The 19,117-nt window shown below is 38.9% G+C and overlaps 2 protein-coding genes across 3 annotated transcripts in view; one reads left to right on the forward strand and one right to left on the reverse strand.

Annotated features, from left to right (window-relative positions):
- GDAP2 (ganglioside induced differentiation associated protein 2) overlaps positions 1–13,878 on the reverse strand; it is a 62,791-nt gene extending 48,913 nt beyond the window's left edge. The window contains exons 1-3 of the mRNA XM_025390630.1: positions 13,648–13,878; positions 5,442–5,684; positions 3,863–4,002 (exon numbers count right to left, since the gene is read on the reverse strand). Of these exons, the coding sequence (XP_025246415.1) occupies positions 3,863–4,002; positions 5,442–5,617 (316 nt within the window). The 5' untranslated portion in view covers positions 5,618–5,684; positions 13,648–13,878. The remainder of the gene's footprint in view (positions 1–3,862; positions 4,003–5,441; positions 5,685–13,647) is intronic.
- A 38-nt stretch (positions 13,879–13,916) lies between these two features.
- Positions 13,917–19,117, forward strand: part of WDR3 (WD repeat domain 3) — a 29,908-nt gene continuing 24,707 nt past the window's right edge. Inside the window, exons 1-4 of one of the 2 annotated variants that reach the window (XM_025390618.1) lie at positions 14,145–14,315; positions 16,395–16,493; positions 17,511–17,713; positions 18,703–18,912. In XM_025390618.1, the coding sequence (XP_025246403.1) occupies positions 17,543–17,713; positions 18,703–18,912 (381 nt within the window). In that variant the 5' untranslated portion in view covers positions 14,145–14,315; positions 16,395–16,493; positions 17,511–17,542. Of the gene's footprint in view, positions 13,983–14,144; positions 14,316–16,394; positions 16,494–17,510; positions 17,714–18,702; positions 18,913–19,117 lie in introns of those variants that run through there. The other variant, XM_025390611.1, reaches the window with a different exon arrangement.

The following is a 19,117-nucleotide window of genomic DNA, read 5'->3' on the forward strand; positions in this document are numbered from 1 at the left end:
GGCGTGGTGGCGGGCGCCTGTAGTCCCAGCTACTCGGGAGGCTGAGGCAGGAGAATGGCGTGAACCCAGGAGGCGGAGCTTGCCGAGATCGTGCCACTGCACTCCAGCCTGGGCAACAGAGCGAGACTCCATCAAAAATAAAATAAAATAAAATAAAATAAGAGATCTAATCTATCAAACAGAAAAAAGGATTTCCCAGGATGATGTTAAAAAAAAGTTCCAGAACAGACACTGCGCAGCAGGCATAGAGAACAGTCTAGAGAGGAAAGGGAGGATGGAGGGTTCCAGGAGGGACCTTGGCAAGAAAAAAATGGAAGGATCAAACTGTTGTCTTCACTTCAATTAAGAGAGCCATCTTAGTATGAGTAATGGCCCACTAATAGGTCTAACACGATACAACATTAAGTAGACAACACAACATCATCTATGTAATATTTTAGGCAAAACTTGACTCCATTAGACATAATGTCAAGTTTATAGGAAATACAAACTAAATGGCACTTCAAGTAAATCAGACAAATCTAGAAGGAGGAATACTGTGAAAAATAATTGGCCTTGTTCAGTCAACAAGTCAGTGTCATAGACAGGAGACCGTACTGGATTACAAAATACCACACACACAGAGACAAATTAATAAACATAACAAAAAAGATGCAATGTGTGGTCCTGGATTGGATGCTGGTTTGGATAAAATAGCTGCTACAAAGGACATTTTTGGATCAGCTGGAAATTTTAAATATGGTTTGGGTAGTGGATGTAATTTCTGAAATTAAAAGGTGGAATTCATTTGCTGAAGAAGGCAAATTGCAGAATACGTACATGATTACCTTATTTTGAGAATAGCATACACATAATTACTTTATTTTGGTATGAAAAGATATAAGAGTGTATGTATACATCCACACCCACATACAGGTTCAAACAACAAACAAACCTCACACAGGTTTAGTTTCATAAAATTTCTAAATTCACAAAGTGAATATAAGACTGATTTTTTTTCAGGGGGGAAATTTGGGCACAATAAGCCAACTCTGCCTATTCTAATTTTAGTATTGATGCTTAGATACTAACTGAACTGACATACAGTTTTATGTATCTTCTTATCAAGGATTCTAGGTACCCACTATGATTATCATTCTCCCTCTTCAATATGATCCTTTTTCAAGTATTTGAGAATAAGTACTGTTTCCCCCAAATATTCTCTTCTCTATGCTAATCCTAGCTCTTTAAATAATGTGGTTTCCACAATGTTAGTAATTTTCTGTTAAGTGTACTCCAATTTATTACTCCTAAAAAGTAATAAAAGACATACAGTTCTTGTCCATACGGAGTTTACAGTTTAATGGGGATACAGTTATCACAAGACAATTTACAAGATTACAACTGTGATAAGCAAACAAGAGAGAAGTACTGCAGGCTGGGAGCATATACTATGGGTGGTCTGATCTATTCTGAAGTAAAAAGAAATAGTGCTTTGAGGAAGAGATATGAACCAAGACTTAAGAATAAAGGTTGACAACTGAGAGAAAGAACAACAGCAAGTGCAAAACTGGAAAGGAGCTTGGATGGCAAGGTAGTGAGAAGAGATCAGTTTGGCTTAAGCATGGTAAGGAAGGGAAAAGGGGGCATGGGATAAGCCTGGAGAAAAGTGAGTGAAATCTTGCAAGGACATGGGGATCAGTTTAAGGAGTTTAGAATTTAAGTTTAATGAGAGGTCACTAAATAGTTTGAAGTTCAGGAACAATAAGAAGGGGTTTACACTTACTGGTTGTGTGTGGACTATGGATTTAAGAAACGAAGAATAGATGTAGCAAGACCAGTTGGGACAGAGGATATGGCTGTAGTCTAGGCGGGGAATGATGGTTGCATACGCTAGCTGCTGGAGACAGTGGTAACAGACAGAAATAGATTTAAGATTAATTTAGGGCATGACGATAGACTTTATGTGAGGGATAAGAAAGAGGGAAGTGTTAACACTAGGGTTCCTAGAAAAGAAAAATGGAATGGGAGGCTGGACATGGTGGCTTACGCCTATAATCCCAGCATTTTGGGAGGCTGAAGCAGGCAGATCACTTGAGGTCAGGAGTTCAAGACCAGCCTGGCCAGCATGGTGAAACCCCATCTCCAATAAAAATACAAAAATCAGCCAGGTATGGTGGCACACACCTGTAGTCCCAGCTACTCGGGAGGGTGAGGCAGGAGAATCACTTGAACCTGGGAGGTGGAGGTTGTGGTGAGCCAAGATCATACCACTGCACTCTAGCCTGGGTGACAGAGTGAGACTCTGTCTCAGGAAAAAAAAAAAAAAAAAGAAAAAGAAAAATGGAATGGAAAATAATGCCATTTTACTGAGACATAAAGTGTTAAACAAATGATGTTTCCCATCATTTTAAACTTACTGCAAAACTTTAATATTCATCTCCGTTAATTTTTTCATTTTTTGGCTTATACTTCTAGTCACATGAAAATCTTTAGTCTATCATCCAGTATGTCCTGTTACTCTTTTAGCTTTCTATCATCTACAAATTTGGTAAGTCATGCTTGTTTTTATTAAGTCATTAATAAAAATGTAAAAAGGGGATAGGATTAAGTATGCAGCCCTTTAGTAATAACCTAAAGGTTGGCACTGATTCATTAAACTTAAACATACAACTGGGGCCTAATAACTAACACCAGAAATAATACTTGTTGAACACTTAGGATGTGCTTAGCACCTAATGTCCATTATTTAATTTAGTCTTCAAGATATTAGTTTTTTCCATCTCTAAATGTTAAGCTCTTGCTATATGTCAGGAACTAAGTTAGGAACTACCATTACTATCCCCATTTTAGAGATAAGGAAACTCAGACTCAGAGGTGAAGTAACCGGTCGTAAGTCACACAGTTAGTAAAGGGCAGAGTTATATAATATGAATCTCAGCTTGGAGATGCTCAAACACGCAGTTTAATATGGAGGTTTTACTTGTATATTTGTGTTAAATTTTCTTATTTTCTTTATTATTCATAAGTCTAGCTCTAAGGTGTATGTAAGCATACACACACATGCCATTAGGAATTTTTTCAGACCAACTTCTCTGTTCCTTTTAGCAAAGAACTTCTCAGTATTATCTTCAATATCTTTTCTAGTTTCTACATGTTCTTCACGGTATCTTGTTTTGCAGTTTAGTTACGATCATTTCCCCCATTCTGTCCTTACAGTCAAAATTCAGTTTCTGGATCAAAAAATGCAATTCTTCCCATTCTATCCCTTCCTTCATAGAGTCAGCACTTATCAGTATTCCTGATCAAGTTCTAATATTTTTATTAGGTTAGAAACCAGTTGTCAGTGTTAAATGATAGAAGGGAAGGGAAGCAAGATTTTATACAGGTTAACTTTGCTGTTTACATTTTAAGCAACATTGCTGTATTTCATAAATAGTTTTTATACAATGGGAAGACTGAATTTCACAGTATTTCATTTGGGCTCAAATAACAAAGGGCTGCAAAGTTGGTAATTTAACAGCTTTTCAGTTCAGGAGGATAGTCATCTCATAAGGCTTTTCTTGCATGTTTTGTGCAAGAAAATATGCAGCCAAGAAAATGCTACCAAAGATCTAATCAGCTACAGTGATTGTCATTTAAAATTCAGGACAGGACAAAGAAGTTTTACTGCTAGTAAATTCTCAGGACTCAGTTTTTAACACATTTCAAAATGTAATAAATTTTGCTAAAATGGAGCTTTCAAAAGCAGTTTTTATTTAGTTTCAACAAAAGAAAAACAGCTACATCTATATAATTTTCCCACAAAACATGCCTCTTCAAGGTAGAGGACATCAAAATGAATGTTTCCTAAACAATAACATACGAAAGAAAATTCACTCACCTTTAAGTTTCTGGAGATCTTCCTTCAAATCAGGCCCTGCAAGCATGAAGATACTTTCTGACACGGGATTCTTATCTGTGAGACTTTCATTGCTGGTATTCACAATGGCTGTACAGTTCAGTAATGCCACATCTCCTTTCCTGAAGAAACAGTAAAGAACGAACAAATGTGGGGAAGAAGAAGAAAAGAAACCTAGTTTCTAATTATTTCAAAACATTTTATCCTTGTCTTTTTCAAAATGTTGGTCTTGCTAGCTCACAAGCTAAGCAATAATAGAAAAGAAATTTCTGACTTAAAAAACAATCTGGCATCTTAGATCTTTAATGCAATTGTTATAACCCTGAAACTCACAAAACCATCATGTTTAGAAATAGCAGCATTATTTATAACGGCCAGAGAGTAGAAGCAAACCAAATATCCATCAACTAATGAACTAATAAATGTGGTATATCCATACAAGGGAATATTATTCAATCCTAATAAAGAATAAAGTACTGGCTGGGCATGGTGGCTCACGCCTGTGATCCCAGCACTTTGGGAGGCCGAGGCAGGTGGATTGCGAGGTCAGGAGATCAAGACCATCCTGGCTAACATGGTGAAACCCTGTCTCTATTAAAAATACAAAAAATTAGCTGGGCGTGGTGGCGGGCTCCTGTAGTCCCAGCTACTTGGGAGGCTGAGGCAGGAGAATGGCATGAAGCTGGGAGGCGGGGCTTGCAGTGAGCTGAGATCGCGCCACTACACTCCAGCCTGGGTGACAGAGCAAGACTCCATCTCAAAAAAAAAAAAAAAAAAAAGAATAAAGTATTGATTTGTACTACAATATGGATGAACCTTGAAAACATTATGCTAAGTCACAAAAAACCACAAACTTTATTGTATTCATTCCATTTATATGAAATGTTCAGAATTGGCAAATCTATAGAGACAAGAAAGTAGATTAGTGGTTGCCTAGGGGGATTAAGGAAAAATGAGGAGTGACTGCTAATGGGGCTTTGGGCTGATGAACATGTTCTAAAATTGACTGTAGTGAAGGTTATGCAACTCTATGTTAAAAATCACTGGGCTGTGCAATTTGAACTGATGAATTATATTGTATATGAATTGTATCTCAGTGAAGCAGTTTTTTAAAGCAATGAACTACTACTGATACACAAAACACAGATGAACTTAAATCATTCTGCTGAAAACAGACCAAAAAGCACACAGTTCAATTTAAATAAAACCCTAGAAAATGCAAACTAACCTATAGTGACAAGAAGATCAGTGGTTGCTTGGGGATGGGGAGGCAGGGAAGCGCAGGAAGGAGGAATTACAAAGGAACAGAAAAAAAAACTTTTGGAGGTGACAGGTATATTCACTATCTCGATTGTGGTGATAGCTTCATGGATGTGTTAACAAGTCAAAACTTATATTGTGTACTTTACATATGTAGTTTATTAAATGTCAATTATACCTCAATAAAATCATATATGTATATGTAAAGCTGTATTTCAACAATGCTAGAGCTTACAAAGAGGTCAGAATAAATTATGAGAAAGTGTTATCTCCTCAGGATATGATGTAATCAAATAATTACCAAAGAACTACTTTTCCATTGATGTCTTTATTATAAAGAAAAGGTGATCGAACAGTGTCTTCCTGAAATATTTCAGCTGTAGTATCAGAGGAATTTAATTCATCTCGGCATGAGTCACCCCAGCTTGGTAGTGCATCCACATCCACAAACTGGGAAGGCGCACCTAAGGGATCCATGGAATGGGAACTTTGATTTGTCTTTTCCCAAATTCCTCAGCAATTCAATATTCACTGGAGACTTTAGCTTAAGAGAAAAGAAAGAATCATTTTAATAGAGAAGTACAGATATTACTTCAATTCTATTAAACCAGTAAAGAAAATTCCACTGTGAAACAACCCAATAATATATTGTGTGATTATAGTCACTTTACAAGTCCATTAAAAACAATGGACAACAAAGAATTGCTACAGCATTTCTAAAACAGGATTAAAGAGTGATTATTTAAGCATAAATTCTTTTCAAAGAATTACAGCCATTAAAGTAATCACATGGCCCACCAATTCTATTTTCCAGAAACAGGACTATTCATTCAACATTCACTGAGTGCCTACTATTGAAAAAACAAAAAGTGATAGATGCTGCAAGGGATACAAAGATAAATCATATGTATAATTTAAAGTCTGATGATAATGTGGAGGATGTACTAAGACAAAATGAGAAGCTGGGAGGTTATAGCGATCAAGTAGTAAGAGATGATAAAGGTTTCAACTAGGAAAGGAGATACAGAAGGAGGCACACATTTAAGAAGCAAAATACAAAAGAAGGATGAACAAGAGTTGACAATTTATAGGATATGGTGTGTGAGACAGTGATATGGTAGGTGGCTGGTTGTACTGAAATACCAACATTAGAAGAGGAGGGTGTTGGAAGACACACAGTGTCAAGTACTAGAGAGAAGTAATGGGAAATTATTTGTTGCTAGAGAAAAGGAGAATCAATTTGCCTATGAGTCAAACATCTATTTCAGTAAAATGGTATATTCATTCAACGAATAAATCTTTGTACTGTGCCATTGCACTCCAGCCTGGGCAACAAGAGCAAAACTCCGTCTAAAAAAAAAAATATTTGCAAGCATCTACCATGTGTTAGATACTATTCTAGGCACTGGGTACACACTGGTGAATAAGAGCAAGTCCCTGCCCTTTGGGAGCATATACTTCCATGGAGAAGACAGAAGATGATACATGATAAAGAAACAAGCAGGGATCTAACAGAATGACTAGAGGAAGTAAGTACTATGAGAGAACAGGTAACATCTCAGTAGAAAGATACAATGAAAGAGCAAGCCACATGAAGCTCTGGGAGATGTTTCAGGCAAAGGAAATGGCAAGTGCAAAGGACAAATAGGCAGGAAGGATCTTGGTATACTACAGGAGGAGCAAGGAGGTCAGTTTAGGAAAAGCAGAATAAGCTAGGTAATGAGTGGTAGGTGATGAGGTTGGTAAGAGAGGGAAAGGCCAGAGGATACAGTTTGTAAACTATGGTAAGAAGTTTAGATCTTATTCTAAATATGAGGGGATGCTATTAGAGGATCTTGATCATGGTAATGATTAAATATAAATACTTGAAAAGACTACTGTAGCTACAATGAAACTGAGAAGGGGCAAGAGTAGGTGCAGAGATCAATCAAAAATGACTGCAATAATTTAGGTGAGATGGTAGTGATGAGAAATGTTAGACTTGGAATGTATTTTGAAAGTGGTGTCAACAAGACTTACTTAAGAATATAGACAGTAGGGAGAAAGAGCAGAACCAAAGATAACTTCTGGATTACTTGCTTACACAATTGAGTAAATGTTATGCTATTTACAGAGAAGAGAAAAATTGGAGTAGGTTGTAGGGTAGAGTGATAACCAATGGATTTTCTTTTTCTTATGTCTTTTTGGGTGCGCTAAGTTTGAGATACTCATTCTATGACCAAGTGTTTATGTCAAACATGCAAATTGGTTATATGAGGCTAGAGCTCACAGAAGATGGGGCTAAAAATATAAATTTGGAATTCTCAGCATATGGATGGTATTTAAAGCTATGGGAACTGGACGAGCCTAGAGAGTAAATGCAAACAGAGAAAACAGATCCAAGGACTGAGTCCTACAACAAAACTTAGAGGTGGGAAAGAGGACAAGTTAGAAAGTGAGATAGAGAAGGAATGCTAAGAAAGGAAGGTAAACCAGGGAAGCGTGGTAGCCTAAAAGCCAAGTGAAGAAAACATTTCAAGCAATACTTGAGACGTATCAGTTAAATGCTACTGAGAGGTTGAGTAACAGGACTAAGAACTGATTAACAGGTTTGGTAAGTTGGAGGCTGTTGGTAACATGAAATAAATGAGGGCAGATAGATGATCAGGGAAAGAAAGTCAGCATGTGAACTTCTTTCTCCCCAAATAAATGTGCAGTTTAATGAGCTATTATGAAGGAAACACCCCTGGAACCACCACCAAAGTCAGGAGACAGAACTGTGCAGGCACCCAAAAGTACCTCCATGTGATCTGTCATGATCTCAACCCCTTCCTGTCCCCCAAAGTAACTCCTATCAGAACTTTTAATCACTTTCTTATATACTCATATGGCCTTTTCACCTAAGTGTGCATCCCTAGAAACCATAGTTTAGTATTAGCCATTTAAAACATTTTAGTGTATATCTTAAATCTCTTTTAATCTACAAGTCCCCCATCCAACATTTCCTTTTCTGTAAAATTTATATCCTGAAACTGTAGTGTTCCACAGTCTGGATTTTGTTGCTTGCATATTCATGTATGGTTCAATAAGTTTCTCTGTTATTTGAAAACTTCTTGTTAGTAGTCAGTTCTGGCAAGATTATATGAGATGGTGTGTCTTTCATCAGGAGGCACGTAATTTCAGATTCTCTCTTCTTTTCTCTTAGTTCTTTCTCTTTCTTAACTTTTAGGTTCAGAGGTACATGTGCAGGTTAGTTATGTAGGTAAACTGCACGTCACAGGGGTCTGGTGTACAGATTATTACATCTCCCCAGTAATAAGCATAGTACCTGATGGGTAGTTTTTTGATCCTCTCCCTCCTTCCACCTTTCACCCTCAGGTAGGTCCCAGTGTCTGTCGTTCCCTTCTTTGTGTCCATGTGTTCTCACTGTTTAGCTCCCACTTATAAGTGAGACCATGCAGTAGGTGGTTTTCTGTTCCTGCATTAGTTTGCTTAGGATAATGGCCTCCAGCTCCATCTATGTTACTGCAAAGGACATGATCTCATGAAGTTTTTTGAGTTTTTCAGTATGGTTTTCATGTTTGTTGTTAAATAAAACAAGCATGCCCTTCCACAATACATTCCGTGATGTTTCCTGCTGAGATACATGGGATGCTAATTGGAACAAAACATGGATCCAGTGAATATGCTAATGCCTAAATCAACGCTGTGGAACAGGAAATATGATCATTTATATAATAATTTCAGAAAGGCCTTGTAGGTTACACAAGGATAAATTTGTATGAGAAGACTATTCTTATTGATACTAAATACACCTTTGAAATTACTTTGAAATAAAGAAATTAATTTTACCTAAAAGTCGGTGTTTATTCCATCAAACTGGCCTTTCCACAAGGTTTGTTATCTGTTCATAAGCATTCAAACTTGCAATAGACAAGCTGAACAGAGGACAAATGAAGACTATACTCATCTATCACGGTTAAATTGCCTCATGCTCAATGGAATCACACTTAGCAAAAGTTCATAATTTCAAAAAATTATCTGCAGATTTTTTATGACAATGACTAATACTGAAAGTTCTTAACTATAATCTAAAAACAAATCCATTAAACACAAACAGTTTTCAGTTTGTAAACTTGAAGGCCAACTTTCAGGACAAAATTGCTTTTCTAAGATAACTTTTCTTTCTGACTCTAAGTAATACATGTTTACAGAACATTTGAAAAATATCAAATTGGTCGAACGCGGTGGCTCACACCTGTAATCCCAGCACTTTGGGAGGCTGAGGCGGGGAGATCACTTGAGCCCAGGAGTTCAAGACCAGCTCGGGCAACACAGTGAGACCCCATTTCTAAAAGAATACAAAAAATTAGCCAGTTGTGGTGGCATGCTTCTGTAGTCCAAGCTACTCAGGTGGCTGAGGTAGAAGGATTGCTTGAGCCCAAGAGGTGGAGGTTGCAGTGAGCCAAGATTGTGCCACCACACTCCAGCATGGGTGACAGAGCAAAACCCTATCTCAAAAAAGAAAAGAAACGAAAAGAAGGAAAAGAAAAGAAACCAAAATTAAGGGGGAGGAAAAAATTCCTCAACTTTTGACGTAGTTACTACTTTTTTTCTGTGATAGGTAAAATCATACTGCTACAATTTTGAATCCAGCTTCTTTAGTATTTTAAGGTAAATATTTTCATGTGCAATTACACAGTGAGGCAGAGACAGTATGTTTCAATATGAGAGTTTGGACTCTGTTATCACAGGGTCTGAGTTTGGATCATCCAACAGTTGTGTTATCCTTGACTCTAAACCAGATTTTTTATTTCTAAAATAAGAGTAAGTCTCCTAAGATTATTGTGAGCATTAAATGAGATAATTGGTGTCAAAACTGCATAAGAGAACAATTACCTTAACTTCCCACCAATTCAAAATCATTCACTGTTTCCAACTTCCAAGTGATGATTTGAGGGTATATTCCACACTTTTAAGCCTGCTAAATCACCTTAATTTAAGCAATTTCCTTCATTTGACCATTTCTCCTCTTAAGTGAGTGTTACAACACAAATTCTCCTTTTACAATTACATCTTGCTTTTTCCTTCCTCTCAATCCTCCTGTTCTCAAAAAGGTTTTCCTCCTTTATTTCTTCTACTTCATTTCTTCTTCAGAATATTAAACTCCTCTTTTTTTTCCACTTGACTTTTTAAGAGTAATTTGTTTTGTAGCTCTGTTTTCTCTTCATACATTTGCTCAATCTACTGCAGTTTTGCTTCCGCTCTATAGCTATGCTAAAACTGCTTTATCAAGGTCAACAATAACTTCCCAAATGTCAAATCCAAGAACTAATCCAATTTTATCCACATTTATTACTGATCATTTCCTCCTCAAAACTCCATTACCGTCTTTGACAGTACACCCTGGTGGTTCTCCTATATCCCTGATCAGACCTGGTCAGTAGAGTTTGTTGGATCCTTTTCCCAGCTTTTAAGTAATTGTGACTCACAAGATTTGGATGTTAAATAAGTAAAAGTAATGCTCATAGCTCTTATTTTAGGACAAAATTTAATGGCATTTTATGAAGTGTCATAGTATTTAGCAAAGGTTGAATTCTTTTTCAACTCCATCTCTAAACAAACATTGATGTTTCTCACCAAAAAGAGGTTTGAATCTCTCCCTCCCCTAAACACACATACACCTTAGTAATACATACAGTAAATGGAGCCACAAACCCAAGCTAGGCAGGAAAACCTGATCCCTGAGAGAACAGTGGTTTTTAACATTCTCAAGGTCACAGGCCCCTTTGAGAATCACATAAAAGATACAGATCCTTTCACTCCCCAAAATGTTTGTGTATGAGCTCATACAAGCAGATTTGTAAATAAATTTGAATTACAATCTCAGTGATAGAATGCAAACAGATTGCTCAAGTGACGAAGGGAGGAGAAGCCTTCTATACCCAGTAATCTATAGCCACAGCCAGAATTTTTGATAACATTAAAGGAGAGCAAGACTGTCCACTGAAAATCAGTTGATCAGCTCTGTACTTTGAATAAATTCATAAACAAACACTAAGCCCTAGTTTAAAAAAACAAAAAAGGTTCTTGAAGCAAGACATTAATTTCCAAGGATCAAAAAGCCTACATGGGACAAACAGAAGATTCCATAATGAATCAGATCTATTTCCATAGCCATATGCTTTTCAGTACTTTAGTGAAGAGGACCTAAAGACAAAGATAACCCACTATGTATCCTTTATAATTCAAACGGTACAGAGTAAACAGCTCTCATTACACTGCAACTTCTGTTTTTTTTTTTTCTTTCTCAAATCCTCTCATCTTTTAGTTTAAGAAGTCCTTTAAATACTGCTTAATATGAATAACTGGACTGGCTAGAGAGATCAGATTTTATTGTTCAAAACTGGGAAAAATTGGGCATAATACCTTGGATCACCATCTCAAAAAAAACTTTTTGTCTGGATAAAAAGAAAATGATATCATTTAAGAATGAAAAATGGTAACTTTTGACCTGTTTACCTGTCTTTCAAAATGCTTACATTGATCAGACCAGCCTGGACAACAACAGTACAAAGAAAGCTGGTACATGCACTTGACGGCCATTAATTCCCAGGTTTACCATTCTTTATGACTTTGTATTTCAATATTTAACAGTTCAGAGTACACTAAGATTTGTGTGCATACCATACTTAAGAATCATTCTATGCCACCATCCAACACCATACTTAAGAATCATTTTATGCCATCAGTGAGAATCACAGTTTTTTAAAAAGATTCTCAGATTGGAAGACTAACTGAAGTAGTCAAGTATGTCAACAATAAACACAGTATAACAAGAACATTCCTAAGCTTGTCAATGGCTTGGGTCAAATTTAACATCATCACTCTAAAGCACCCAAAGAACATATCCTCACAGTGAATTAGTAGTACCCCTTCATATTAAATGAACTGCACTATGTTTTAATTGTAAGTATTGATATATTGAGCATTTTGAAACTTAAATAAGGAGGTAGAGTTATATCCTTGAAACACTGTATAGGGAATTTTATAAGATGCATTATCTTACCACTCACAGTTGCTCTGACACCAACTCTTATTAAAATCATTTTTTTTCCATCTGTGGTTGTCGCATCCCATAATATTTAATAATATTAATATAATTTTTAAAGAAAAGGTAAAATCATGACTCCTTCAAATATAAAACCAAACCCGTGTTCAAGATTTTATTTAACTCAAAAGGGAACCAGGCAGAAGATAAAGAAAATCCCAGAATTAGACACCTTAGAGCAGGAATATTGAAATAAACATGCAAAAGGAGGCAAAACTTCCACTGAACCTCTCAGAGAGCGAATTCGCATGTCTTGACAAAAATTATCTAGCACTGATGTCAGTTACCTAGTTTACATAACTGAAAAATGGCTTTTTTAGAATTAGCTACTCCAAGGGGTAAGATAGACTCGAAACTATGCAGTTTTCCATTGAAGCACACGCTTTCCCCCATACTAATATAATGCACAGCACCTGTCAGGGATATTAACCATACACACCCACTCAAATGCTCCCTTTCCCACCCAACTTATTAAAATAATAGTTTGTGGCCACAATTTCTTCCCTTGTCATTCATCCAATACATGGCAATCTTGTTTCAAAACTCCTATGCTGCTACAGCTGTCCACAGTCTCATCATACGCATTCTTTGCTATTGCAATTTTCTTGAATACGAAAGATTAGCTGAACATGCCTTAAGCTCAAGAAACTCTGAACAATATCAGATTATGTAGACAAAGGTCTAATTTCTAGGCTGGCTTTAGATACCTTGTTCAAGAAGCGCTGGTAGGATCTTCTTTTGTACCGCTATGTTAGCTTTAATTTTGCACAGCTCTAGACATCAGAACTCATTTCTAAACACTTCTATGCAGCTCAAGAATAAAGTAGTAGAAATGCAAGAGAGAACAGCTAATTCCCACTTGGTGACAGAGCACTTAAATCTCAGTGAGCAAACAAGGAGGAGTCAGCCTTGGTCACTTCCCCCTCAAGCGGCCAGAGAGCGGAAACACAAAGCCAGGCCAGTGTCACTCCAGGGATTGCGGGGACCTAGACAACGCACCATCCTGGGCTCAGCGTCTACCTACCCCTCACCCGAGGTGCTCTCGGTTCGTGGAATGTCCAGTCCACAGGAACGGCAACATGGACTTGTCTTTGGGGCTACAACCAGCAAGGGCTCCCGCCGGCCCTATACACTTGCACCCTAGGGCGCGCGCCTTCTTGGCTAGGGCACCACTGTCCCTAGTGCCCGCCGACTGCCTACCCCTTCACTCCTCGTCAACACGGCGTCCCCGACAACGCCTCGGGCGAGAACCTAACCAACAGGCGAGGAAGTGGTGCCAGCCTCATTCTTCCAGAGAAGTGACAGAACTAAAACCTCAGCCTGCAATCCCGACCAGGGCCGGGTCCCGTGCGCCTCGGGCCGCGCCCCCGGCCCTCTCCGCCCCGCCTTCCCTCCCGGTCTCCGCCCCGCCTCTCACAGCACTCCGGCGGTCCCATCCGGGCGGCGGGCGGGACGGATCAGGCTCCTGGTAGAAGGCGGCCGAGCGACATCTCCGACGACCCTCAGCAGGAGCGCACCGAGTAGGGCGAGTCAAAGTCCCAGGAGGCTGGAGTGACCAGCTGCAAATGCTCTCGGCTGCGAAACACCGGCTTCCGCTCCCGGCCAGAGCTCGCCAATCAGCGCCCGACTCTCTCCGTCATTTCCTCCTGGAAGGCAAAGGGAACCTCTGGAGAAAGAGGCTTCCGGAACGTACCCGGAAGGGGCAGGTCTTGTGGGCGGGCCCAGTCGGCTGGGAGCCTCGTGGAGGCTGAGGTGAGTCCTGGAGGTTCACGTTTGGAGCTGAGAGCCTTCTGTGCGGCTCCGATTTTGCAGATTCTGTCTGAGGCGTTCGTGATGTCAGCAGCAGCCGAGGCGGGCGTATTTAGGGCCGGTTGCTAGGGCTGGGGGAACTCAGGTAACTAAGGGCGTCCCCACAGCAGTACTTGGAAGCCCCTCAGCTACTCGGCGAGGTTGCGTGTGCTGAGCAGAGCTGCCTGACCGTGCGTATGCACGGGCTTGCCTGAGGATGATCTGACCGTGTGTTCGATGTGTGGAACCCTCCGTCACTCTCTCCTGACGGAAGACTCGTTTAGGAATGTGTGGCAGGTCTGTTACCACGGTCCAGGCCCTCAGTGCATCATGGAAACATCATTTTGGGGGCTGTGGGTTAGGAAGCGGAGATGATGGGGTCTCGGAAGAAGATTTGGTCATGAACTGTCCGAAAGGAGGCGAAAGCTGTGCACGTGGAACAAAGTGAACAGTGCAAGTTGTTTGGGAGGTAGTTTAAATATCGAGGGTATGAAAAAAGGCCGCGAGAATTGGGTTTACTCGAAAAGAAGTGGGCCTCAGAGGATAACGTTGATTAAAATAAGTAGAGGAGAAAATGCATTTATTCTGAGTAAAACGAATACTATGAAGAATACAAGGTCGCAGGACGAGGAAGGAAACTAGCCAGCCCGACAGGAACGTTTATTCGAGAAATACGGAGGTTAGACAGGATGAGTTTTTGAAAACTGGCAAACGATTCAGCCTTTTCAAGGCTTTAGGATGGGAAAGCTCATTTGAAAAGATTAGTCGGTAGTATTATGACTTTTAAATGAAAAGAGTGAAAAACATGGAGGCGGAGGTGCTAGGTGGAAAGTCAGTGCAGTAACCCAGTGATAAAGAGCTGGAACTGAAAGTGCTGGAGGGAAAGGCATCCTGTTTCAGAGTAACAGTCAGGTGGAGTTGACTACAGAGAAAGAGGCAAATAGAAGCAGTTTAGCATAGTGGTTAAAAGCAGAAATTTTGGAGTTAGACTGGCTGGATTGGGATCTGACTTTGGCACTTAGCTGCTAAATGACTTTGGGTTAGCAGTTTACCATCTCTGGGTCTGAGTTCCTTGTCTGTAAAATAGAGATAGGAAGAGTGACTTCCCTTGTAGTGTTATTGTGGAGAATTTGTTTATTTATTTTAGAGATAGAGTCTCACTGTCACCCAGGCTGGAGTGCAGTGGTGTGATCATAGCTCACTGCAACCTCGAACTTCTGGACTCAAGTGATCTTTCTGCCTCAGCCTCCCGAGTGCATCACCATGCCTGGTTAATTTTTTAAAAAGTGTTTTGTAGAGATAGGGTCTTGCTGTGTTGCCCATGTTGGTCTGAAACTCTTGACTTCCAGGCTTTGGCCTCCTAAAGTGCTGGGATTACAGACATGGGCCACCACACCAGGTCCTTATGGATAATTTTTTTGTACTTATATTTACAATGTGTTAGAGGGTTTTCTAAGTGCTTTGCATATGTTAACTCATTTCATTAATTGCTTAATTGCTGTATGTAATTAAACAGTTGCATATGTTTACTAAGTTATATACATTTAATGTTATCAGTTACTATAGCGTAAGCACTCGCTAAATCTTGGCTGCTATAATAATATTTTTTATTAATGATTCAAAGGTTATTAAATGGTTTTGAGCCTGAGTAACTGGGAAAATTGTGTCTTAGTGTCTGAAAAAAAGAGAGGGATACTAGAAGTAAGGCAGGCTTGGTTATAGACATGTTAAATATGAAACTGTAAGATATTCAAGTGGAGATGTTCAGTAAATATTGGAAACTCTATAATTAGTATTCATGTAGGTGGGCAGGACTGGAAATAGACATATGGGAGTCTGTGGACCTAGGCATGCTATATGAATTCTCCAAGGAAGATACTATAGAAGGAGGTGGTAGATGGCCAAAGACAGGCAAACATAAGGAACAACTACAGAGTCTGGAGGAATAAGAGGAATTGCGAAGGAATTAATCAAATGGCCTAGGCTAAGAGCATTATTATCCTGTTAACATTATCTTTCCTTGATTTTAAATTGGCTTTATGTTGGTTCCTGTGAGAGAAACAATGAGGCCAGTAAGTGATTATTAACAGAAAATATTATCAGGGAGTTGAGATTGAATTTTTTTTGTTGAAGTAGACTAAAACAGCATTTGATAATTAGAAAGACCCTGTAGAGTTAAATCAACCAACCAAAGAAACAAAAAACAATAGCAAAAAGAAACAGCTCCTCATAAAAGACTGTAACTTCTTTATTTTTGTGTGTTTTAAGTTGCATGGGTGTTTTTTGGGGATACTTTTTACTCTTCCATGTAAAGAACAGATGGGACTGATCTGTTATCTCCTTCATTCACCTCTTGTCCCTTTTATACATAACCAGTGGATTATGGATTTTCAGTGAATTTAATAAAAGTGCAGAAATTATGGCATCTTTCCAAAAACAGTGTGCCAAGTTGCTCACCCATTTTCTATGCCAAGGGTAAGTGACTGCTCTGATTTTGAAATGAAGGACAGACTTTCATGGACTAATAGTTCTCAAAGTGTGGTCCAAGAACTGCAACAGCAGCATCACTTGGAAACTTGTTAGAAATGAAAAATTCTAGGCCCTACCCCAGACTCATGAAATCAGAAACAGGTGCTGGGAGAAGAGATGAGATGGTGTTTTCTAGCAGTGTTTTCATAAGCCCTCCAGGTAATTTGGATGTATACTAGAGTTAGAGAACCACTGTACAAGAAGGTTAAGTAATATGAAGTTAGGGATTTTGTCTTATTAATAGTGTATATCCAGTGTCTAGAACGGTGCCTGTCTAATTGGTAGGTTTTCAATAAATAGTCACTGAAAAATATGTTCAGTCTCAGACTACCAATCTCTATGTAAAAACTTTGATGCTGGTTGAATGGGCAGAAGTAAATTAGCTGCATTGAGCCTATAATGTCAGATACGCGTGAGTTGGGGATGACAATATGACTAATCTGGAACTTGAGGAAGAGGGATTATATTGAGTCAACAGGAATAAAAAATGAAGATGTCTAGGTATTTTAGGTCAGTGAATTATTCAGAGTAAATAAAGATTAAGAAGTCACAAGTTACATGCTTTTAATGACATGATAAACAGTTGGTGTTGTGTGGGCGCAGTGGCTCACACCTGTAATCCCAGCACTTCAAGGCGGGCGGATCAATTGAGGTCAGGCGTTGGAGACCAGCCTGGTCAACATGGTGAAACCCCATCTCTACTAAAAAAAAAAAAATACAAAAATTAGCCAGGTGTGATGGCACATGCCTGTAGTCCCAGCTACTCGGGAGGCTGAGACAGGGGAATCGCTTGAACCTAGGAGGCGGAGTCTGCTGTGAGCCCAGATCCCGCCACTGCACTCCACCCTGGGCGACAGAGTGAGACTCTGTCTCAAAAACAAAAAACAAAAAGCAGTTGGTGTTTACTAACCTAGTAGAACCAAGGCACCCAAGGAGCTGAGTTTTCTTTGTTTCTGTGCACAGATTGCCTCACCTGTGGTATCAGACATCATAACATGGGGCTCACCAAGCAGTACCTACGCTATGTTGCTAGTGCCGTCTTTGGCGTCATTGGCAGCCAAAAAGGTAATATTGTCTTTGTGACACTTCGTGGTGAGAAAGGACGCTATGTGGCAGTACCAGCTTGTGAACACGTTTTCATCTGGGACTTAAGGAAAGGAGAGAAGGTGAGCCCAAAATGACCAGTTTGATATTGATTTATTGGTACTTGAGGATGGAGAGGTAGTAGGAGTGGGGGAGCTCTGATTTATTTATCATGAGTTTTTTTGGCGTGTGTGTGCCCTTAGAAGAGAAGAGAAATCTTTTTCCTTTAGGTCTAGCTAGCCAAGCATCAAGTTCCTTTGTGTTCTTCTCCACTAAATTCTGAAAACCACAAAGAAATAGGAACTTATTTCTTAGATGTCTATTTGTTGGAATATTTACAGGTCATTATTTGTAGTAATTATTTATTCCTAATGTATTTTTTCTCTACCAATTCTATTTTTCAAGTTCGACTTATGCTTATAGCTGGTTATAAAATATTAGGCATGTAAAAGGATGGTAACTCTATGTTGGCAGAATGTTTTTCTAATGTGGATAAGGCCCAAGTGTTGTTAAACTAGACTTCAGTACTTTGTGTGACTGAATTCCCTAAGCCTACCACTTTTGCCAAACCAAATATAGGCATTTTGATATTGTCCACTCATTTTGTGATTCCCAAGAGATTACTACTTTGATTCTTGTTGCCACCCAGAGTCCTTTGTGGTGAAAACCACTGTAGTACTCGATTGCCATGCAGATTGTTTTCTTATAAAATGGGTCTCAGTTAAAGGAATTTGCAACTCTTTATTGAAAATCACGTAGTGTTGTTCTAGGATCAAGACTTACATTAAAGGGATTAAATTTATTTTATTGCCTAGGGAGTTTTTATATGTATTACACCAATGTAGGGTTTGGAGAAAATAATTAAGCTTTTTCTTAAATATTTCATTGCCTAGTACAAATACTAATTTTTATATTAAAAAACTTGAAATGGATTGTAGAGTTTCATTTTTATTCATAAGAGTAATTTGGAATTATTGGTGCTCTTAATTTTACTGTGCCTGAGTATTCCTATGCTATTCCCTTGATTTCATGCTTAACTCTTTTACATTGTTTTTCATTTTTATAATTTCAGATTCTTATCCTTCAGGGGCTTAAACAAGAAGTTACTTGCTTGTGCCCCTCCCCAGATGGGCTACACTTAGCTGTTGGGTATGAGGATGGGTCGATCCGAATCTTCAGTCTCCTGAGTGGGGAAGGAAATGTGACCTTCAATGGTCACAAAGCAGCTATCACTACCCTGAAGTATGATCAGCTAGGAGGCAGACTGGCATCTGGGTCCAAGGTGAGCCTTTGAATCAACCCAGACTTTGATATATTAAAGGAATGTAAGGCTTATGCCGAAGCAAGTTGTTGACAAAAATTGTCAGGTAAAACAATGGGCTGCCAATATACAAAGTAGTATAATGGTAGAAATAGAGTGAGGAGGATGGGTGTGAATTGGGAAGTTCATTTTGTTTCCTTTTGTTCATTTTATCATGTTCTCTGAT

The sequence above is a fragment of the Theropithecus gelada genome, chromosome 1 (assembly GCF_003255815.1).
Source record: "Theropithecus gelada isolate Dixy chromosome 1, Tgel_1.0, whole genome shotgun sequence".
In the NCBI taxonomy this organism is placed as follows: Eukaryota; Metazoa; Chordata; class Mammalia; order Primates; family Cercopithecidae; genus Theropithecus; species Theropithecus gelada.